General features: G+C 36.7%; 1 protein-coding gene across 1 annotated transcript; it reads right to left on the minus strand.

Moving 5' to 3' along the window:
- Positions 1-7,714: 7,714 nt before the first annotated feature.
- Positions 7,715-8,296, minus strand: LOC131803999 (trypsin-like). Its single transcript, XM_059126109.1, has one exon. It carries the CDS (start codon positions 8,294-8,296, stop codon positions 7,715-7,717), a length of 582 nt encoding a protein of 193 aa, XP_058982092.1.
- Positions 8,297-8,755: the final 459 nt, after the last annotated feature.

Here is an 8,755-nt window from a genome sequence, read left to right on the forward strand (position 1 = left end):
AATTTCATTATAAATCTCAGAATAAATCATATATCTAGGTGCAATTGTTTTTAAGGAAATTACATTCGAAGTCTATGTGCTACAAGTGAAAATTATGCATTTACGTTTTTTTACCAATAATTGAACACGTTTCCACTCCAAGTCAAAATCTCCCCTTATACCCCATTTTTTGGGGTATGTATCAAAGTAGGAATTAATCTTCATCGAATTTCGTTGTCAGTCTCCAAAGAAAATAAATCTCTATTTCCATTTTATGTCCAAAAAATATTAGCATCAATGTTCCCAAAAAAATGACAAATTTTTACTAAATTTTTTTGGTCAAATTTTTCTCGGACTTTTTTCGAGTAGACGTCTGAAAACAACATAAACTTTCGTCTTAGGCAAAAAGTTTCAAAAGAAGAAATGTTCTACACAAAATTTCATTATAAATCTCAGAATAAATCATATATCTAGGTGCTATAGTTTTTAAGGAAATTAAATTCGAAATCTATGTGCTACATGTGGAAATTAAGTATTTACGTTTTTTCACCAATAATTGAACACGTTTTCACTCCAAGTCAAAATCTCCCTTTATACCTCATTTTTTGGGGTAAGTGTCAAAGTAGGAATTATTCTTCATCGAATTTCATTGTCAGTCTCCAAAGAAAATAAATCTCTATTTTCATTAAATACCTACAAAATATTTACACCAATGTTCCAAAAAAATACGATTTTTTCCCAATTTTTTGTATTAATTTTTCCCTATGACGAACTGACGCCTGAAAGTAACATAAAATTCCGTTCTAGGCAAAAGGTATCAAAAGAAGAAATATTCTACACAAAGATTCACTAAAAATCTCAGAATAATCTATATAGCTAGGTTTAATACTTTTTTAAGAAATTTACATTTGAAACTCATATACTACAATTAAAAATTTAATATTTACGTTTTTATCGATAATTGAACACGTTTCAACTTCAAGTCAAAATCTCCCTTAAAACTTCATTTTTTGGGGAAGGTGTCAAGGATGGAATTATTCTAGATCAAATTTCATAGTGAGTCTCTGAAGAAAGGAAATGTGTACACTCAATATGTACCATGGAAAGACATCACCAAATTTTCTGAATAAATACCCATATTTATTTTTTGAAAAATCTAGCACTTTTTTCAAATTCGCTGCAAATTCTCGTAAAATTTTACTATACAGCCAGCATGGGCAGTAGAAAATTTCAAATGAACTTAAATTTCACGGTCTCAGCCCTATCCCGTCACCCAAAACCCAACCTAGTACTATTTAGTACGTTTCGTGCATAATTCCAAAAACTACCTCCACAGCTCAACAGATACCAACAAAAACCCAAAAAAAAAAAAACTTTGAGGTTTCCAACCCAATCCCTTCACCCAATACAAAATTTTGTACCTTAGTAATTTTGTAATTAGTACTTTTTGTACATTTTTAGTACGAATTCCCAAAACCACCTCCATATCGCAATTCCAGACATCAACAGAAACCTCAATATCAAATTTGAGGGTTCCAGCTCTATCCCTTCACCCAATACGAAATTTTGTACCACTTAGTACTTTTCGTACAATTATTGGACACATTTCCATGACCATGACCATATCTCAATTCCAGGTACCAACAGAAATCTCAATATCAAATTTGACGTTTCAAGTCCCATACCATCACAAGGTACCAAATTTTGTACAACTTAGTACGTTTCGAACAATTTTAGTACACAAGTCCAAAACCACCTCCATATCTCAGTTTTAGATACCAACAGTGATAACTATATCTAAATCCACAATATATATAGGGATAGAGCTTAATCTCTTCTCTCAATACCATATATAGTACCATTTAGTACTTTTCGTACAAATATGCTACGTATTTCCAAAACCACCTCCATATTTCAATTCCAGATACCAAGAGAGATCTCTATATCAAATTTGAGAATTCCAACCCTATCCCTTCGCCCAATACCAAATTTAATACCATTTAGTACGGATATCCAAAACCAGCTGTAACTCTCAACCAGGGTTCCCAAAAATGACATCGATATCAAATTTCTGGATTCCAGCCCTATCCCTTCCCTCAGTACCAAATTTAGTAGTTTTCGTGCAAATATAGTACCCATTTCCAAATCCGCTTCCAAATCTTAACCTCAGACACCAACATTTATCTAATTATTAAATATCAGAATTTTCTCTCTATCCATTTACTCAGTACCAAATTTAGTACCACTTATCACTTTTCGTACAATTATAGTACACATTTCCTAAACTACCTCCATATCTCAATTCGAGACACCAACAAAGACCTCAATATCAAATTTCAGGATTTCAGTCCAGAGATACTTGACCCAAAATCCAATTTAGTACCATTTAGTACTATTCGTACGCATATGGGACGCATTTCCAAACCACCGCCAAATCTCAAATAAAGTTGCCATCAGTAATCCATATATCAAATTGCAGAATTTTTTCTCTATCCCTTCGCTTAATAGCAAATTTAGTACCATTTAGTACTTATCGTACAATTATAGTACACATTTCCAAAACCACTTCCATATCTCAATCTGAGACAACAAACAAATCCCTCAATGTCAAATTTCAGGATTTCAGCCATATGTCTTCACCCAAAATCCAATTTAGTACCATTTAGTACTATTCGTACAAATATAGGATGCATTTCCAAACCACCGCCAAATCTTAAATGAAGTTACCATTGGTAATCCAAATATCAAATTGCAGAATTTTTTCTCTATCTCTTCGCGCAATAGCAAATTTAGTACCATTTAGTACTTATAGTACAATTATAGTACACCTTTCCAAAATCACCTTTAATCTTAGAAATTGAACATATGTATCAAATTTCAGGATTATCCTTTATTTCTATCTCTTTACCCAAAACCCAATTTAGTGCCATTTTGTACTTTTCGTACAAATATAGTACCCATTTCATAAAACCACCTCCATTTCTCAACCAACGAAACCATCTTCGCACTCAATTCCAGATACACTTTATCTCCACAATATAAAATTTTGAGGATTCCAGCCCTATTCCTTCACCAAAAACTCAATTTTGTACCATTCAGTACTTTTCGTACAATTATAGCACATAGTGCCGAAGCCACCTCCATATGCCCAGACTACCCATGAACAGCGACCCTAATGTCGCATTTTAGATTTCAAGCCCTATCTCTTCACCCAATACTAAATTGTACCAAATATAGTACTTTTTAGTACCTTTTGTGCACTTGTAGTACATATTTCTAAAACCATCTCTTTTTTCACAAACCAATCACCAACGGGGATTCTACCACCAAAAACTTCGAAATTCTTGCTCAACATGTTCACCTTAACCCAAAATGTTCCAAATTTAGTACTATTTAGTACAGTTCGCAAAATTTGTACACATTTCCAAAATCACCTTCATAAATCAAATTTTCTTGCCAATCCCTGATTCTCAGACCAAATTTCAAGTTTTTAGCTCTAACCCTTCACTTAATACCAAATGGTGGCATTTTAGAAATTTAGTACCATTTTAGAACTTTTCGTAACCCAATAGTTCGAATTTCCAAAAAAATCCTGTGGTACATTTATTCGGCACCCCTTCAGTGACTCTTATTCCAAATTTCAGAATTCTTTAGTCCAATAAAAACACATTGCATTTTTAGTACATTTTGTACCCTTTTACTTCGAAATTCCAAATACTTAGCCTTTTCACACGCCTCGACTTATCCTCCTGCCGAGTTTTAAGATTCCCGATTCTTACATTGGTGGACAAAACCATTTTTTCAGGGTCCTGGGCTTTTTTTTTAAAAAAACCATCCAAACTTTTGGATCCACCCCTCCAGCCATTGACCCGCCATAACTGATGGCCTGTCTTGTTTTTAGTGCGGGTGTCCTTAAGCTCCTGCATATATCCTTTGTATTTATATACATACAAGTATGTTTCACTTTATTTCGTTTTGGATTACTCCAAACCCTCCCCCGCCATTACGATATGTTTATGGGGCAAGTTTAGACGTTGCTTGTAAACATGCCGAACATTCAGCCAAGCCAACCAACCAACGGAGTATCAATAGCCCAACTCCGACTGGCATGTCCAGCTAAACCATTTGCTCTAACATTGATATTGTTAGTTGGCATTGTTTTATGCTCTCAGATGTTGGTTTTAAGTGGCGGTAGGGTGGACGATGGCAACAGGGCAGAAGGACGAGACACATGACTGCTGCTCCAAGCAGCGTTATATGATGTTCTTCTCATCCGTTTTTTTTTCTTTTCCTTGTTCTGGGTTATTTTAATCTTGTGTCTTTCAATTTGAAATTGGCATTTAAAATTAACTTTTCTGTCATTTGGCCGGAAGCTGTTTCGAATGAAATTGTTTTCGTACTCTCCGGCTCTGGTCTTCAGCCTCTCAGCCAGGCCCCCCTCTCTCTGCACCACTGCATGTCTGCACTGAGGTTTGTGAGGTTAATACACAAAAGTGTTAATTAAATTCTTGCCATTCGGTAAGTAATTGTTGTATTAGATTTTATTTTTGTATTCTTGTAGTTTCCTCTACCTCCCTCCCCCCCGCCTACCCCTATGGTACAAAAATTGTGTTGCTGTTGTGTAAGAAATAAAATTATTGCAGAATCATTAATAAGATTTAAGTAAAGATGCTGGCTAGCTGGATTATTGCGAGAAATGTATGGTTTTATTTTGTAACGCCTTAAGATATGCTTTAAAAATGGTTTTTAATTAAAATTTGAATATTTACTAAAAAAAATGTTAGTGGGCATTTTTTTATTTACAGATTTGACAATGCAGCTATCGGCAATATGCATTTTAGTGCATAAGACAAATAATTCTCATTCACTTGGTAATGCCAGTCACATATAGTTTTAGTTTTAATTCAAGGTGAGATAAATGGAGTCTGCCATTCCTAGAATTTATTCTGGGAATAGAGGACCCCGTAGACTTACGCCAGAAATACTAGATCTAATCAGGCAAAAGAAAGTTCCATGGAGAAGATTATATCGTACAGAAAACTCTGAAAAGTTTTCAACTCTCAGGACGGAAATTCGCAATGCCGATAGAATTATCCAAGGCGCGATTACGGAATACGAGTCAGTTCAATGGGTACGATACCTCAGCGAAATCTAGGTAAACGAACGTATGTACGGTAGGGTGAAGGCTGCAGCGGGTTTTATTCGCTTTGCCAAAATCCCAGACCTCATCGGCAACGATGGGGTTACGGCAGTTGTGTCTAGCCAAAGGCTGACATGTTAGAGGACGTCGTCCAAGGACTCTTCGCTGCCGACAGTAATTCTGTTAGAATTGATGTATCGATGTGCAATGATGCGTTGTTGAGCAGGATAAAATTCTATGTCGATTTAGCAATGTCCGTCCGTTTGTCCCTCCATCCCTCTATGCGTCTGTCCGTCTGTGGAAATCACTCTAGCTTCCGAACGAATTGAAGTAGATTGATAAAATTTTACAAAAATGTATATTATGTCTGCAGGACTTTTGGTATTGAAAATGGGCCATATAGGTCCATATTTTGGTATACCTCTCGATATTCGGTATTTTGATGATTTTAGCGACATTATTTGCAGGAACTGTTTCAAAATTTGCATTTGAAGTTCGTAATGGATACTACAGCCTATGCCAGAAAATTGTCTGTACAGGTCCACGTTTTATAGCCCCATGGTACCTCCCAATATTCAGTAATTTTATAATTTTAGCTACATTATAAACAGATTATTTTTCTCAAGATTCGCATTTGAATATTCTAATAGCTTGTGACAAAAGTTGCCTATGCAGGTCCACGCAGTTTTTTTCACCATAGATAACGTTCCGTCTTTTCGCAACTTTCTTAGATTTGTGGTGGTAGAGCCTATGAGCTTTAGACCCTTATAAATATCCAACATTATCTCGCCTCTTCCTTCATTATTTTCAAAAATTCCCAGATTTGGAGATTATTAGACAAAAAAAAAAAAAAAAAAAAAAAAAAATAAATAAATAAATAAAAATACAAAAAACCCTCCGCAAAGAGATCCATGACAAAACAGGTAAAAAAACTGTAAGTTTGGCCGGGCCGAACTTTGAATACCCTCCACCATTTGGAACGAATTTGGCAATTCTAAAAAAAAAAAAATTAAAATTCTGTTAAAATCTTAAAAATGCAGGATGTAGCTGTTATATTAGGGTCTATACGACGTCATGGATCTGCATAGGTAATATTTGTCATAACCCATTACAATATTCAAATGCGAAACTTAAAAAAAATAATCGGTAACAGTGTAGCTTAAATCATCAAAATATGGAATATCGGGAGGTACCGTTATATGGGGGCTATACGAAGACGTGGACCTGCACAGACAATTTTCCGTCTTAGGCTGTAGTATCCGTTACGAACCTCAAATGCCAAATTTGAAAGCATTCCGGTGAATAATGTCGCCAAAATTATCAAAATGCCGAATATCGGGAGGCACAGCTATATGGGGGCTATTCGAAGACGTGAATCTGCACAGACAATTTTCTGTCTTAGGCTATAGTATCCACTACGAACTTCAAATACCAAATGTGAAACGATTCCTGTGAAAAAGGTCGCTAAAATCATCAAAATATCGAATATTGGGAGGGGGCTCTACGAAGACATGGACCGGCACAGACAATTTTCTGCCTTAGGCTGTAGTATCCATTACGATCCTCAAATACCAAATTTGAGAAGACTCCGGTGAATATAATGTCGCTAAAATCATGAAAATACCGAATATAGGGAGGAACAGTTATATGGGGGCTATACGAAGACGTTAACCTGCACAGACAATTTTCTATCTTAGGCTGTAGTATGCATTACGAACCTCAAATACCAAATTTGAAATTATTCCGGTGAATAATGTCGCTAAAATCATCAAAATACCGAATATCGGGAGGTACGGTTATATGGGGGCTATACCAAAACGTGGACCTACATGGCCCATCTTCAATACCAAAAGTCCTGCAGACATAACATACATTTTAGTAAAATTTTATCAACTTACTTCATTTCGTTCGGAAGCTAGAGCGATTTCTGCAGACGGATAGACGGACGGACGGAATTTTATGCTGATCAAGAATCGGTGTACTTTTTGGGGTCTAAAATGTATATTTCGAGGTGTCACAAACCGAATGACAAAGTCAACATACCCTCCACAGAATGGTGGAGGGTATAAAAGAAAACAAACAAAGTTATCGTCGTTTATATATTTTTTTTAATAATAATTTTTAGGGTAATAGAGCTTACATTACAGATATATGCGATGACCAAATAATGTTACAAAAGCATAAACAAATGTTAATAACACAGTTCAGGTTGGTGTAAACTTTCTTTCGGCGCTCACTGTATATCGAGCCATGTATTCACTTTTTTATTTTCAAATTTTACTTGTTTCTCTCTCTCCCTCCCTCTCTCACTCTCCCTCCCTCTCTCACTCTCCCTCCCTCTCTCACTCTCCCTCCCTCCCTATCTCCCTCCCTCCCTCTCTCTCTCCCTCTCTCCCTCTCCCTCCCTCTCCCTCCCTCTCTCTCTCTCCCTCTCTCTCTCTCTCCCTCTCTCTCCCCCTCTCTCTCCCCCTCTCCCTCCCCCTCTCCCTCCCCCTCTCCCACCCCCTCTCCCTCCCTCTCTCTCTCCCTCTCTCTCTCTCTCTCTCACACACACTCTCTTTCGAAGTTCTTTGAAAACGTTTTTTTTTCTTCGAATCAATATCCATTTTCTCTTAGCTTTGCATCTATCCAGGGCCGGAAAGCGGCCACATTCACATATAGACCGGGAAATCCTTCCATTACAGAACCCACGCCGAACGATGTAATGCCATAGAGAACGGGAGTGGAGGGTGCGTTTTGGGAATAGCCCACCAAAGGCATGCCAGGCGTAGCTTGACATGTTTGTCCAACACCCGCACTGAGACCAGCACAGAACATATCTTCTGTAATGTTGAAAATACTTCCATACATCTCCTGGCACACTGTCGCATTTACATAGTCCACGGAAAATTCCTGTAGCTTTTGAGAGTTTCCCGGCCTGCGGAAGCTAACGAAGCGTCCATTGTTGCCTGGAACTGTTGAGCCGATTGGAGGTAGTGCCACTGGTCGGATTTTGTCAGATAATGGAATTGTACTATTCACTACCAACAAGGCAATATCATTATTGGGATCATTAAGTCTGTAGCGTTCATGGACGATAACGCTTGTAACGTCGTAATATTTTGAGTTGTCGTCTCCCGGTTGTGCACCAACTTCCACCACCCGTCTTCTTTCCGTTGCACTATGGGTAAAAAGCATGATTTTTTGGCATAAAGTCATTTTTTTTTGGTTTCATATTTTGAAATTTAACTGATTTCCTAAATGTAGATACTCATATTAGAAAAAAAAATGTTTAATATAAATACGGGTGGCAACCCTTTTTTGCTGGCGAGCTTTTAAAGTCAGCTGTTTGAAAGTCACTTTGTTTTGGTACAACTGGCGGTAAAGATCAGCTAAGTTCAAGTGCTTCTGATTTGACAAAATTGAAAAAAATAAAATGTGTAATTATGGAAAACGTTAGTGCAGGTATGTAAAATTAAGACGAGGTGCCCTTTTTGTCATAATTGTCTGTTGTTGTAATACTGTGAATTGTTTCGTTTATGTATAGCTTTATATAAAATCTATAAATTGTAGTTGTGTTCCGTGGAGTGTAACTTGTGAATGGCAAAGCATTGCAAAAAGGTATAAATGCCAAGATATTAACAAAAGTGTGTTAAT

This window comes from Musca domestica, unplaced genomic scaffold, assembly GCF_030504385.1.
Source record: "Musca domestica strain aabys unplaced genomic scaffold, Musca_domestica.polishedcontigs.V.1.1 37, whole genome shotgun sequence".
Taxonomy (NCBI): domain Eukaryota; kingdom Metazoa; phylum Arthropoda; class Insecta; order Diptera; family Muscidae; genus Musca; species Musca domestica.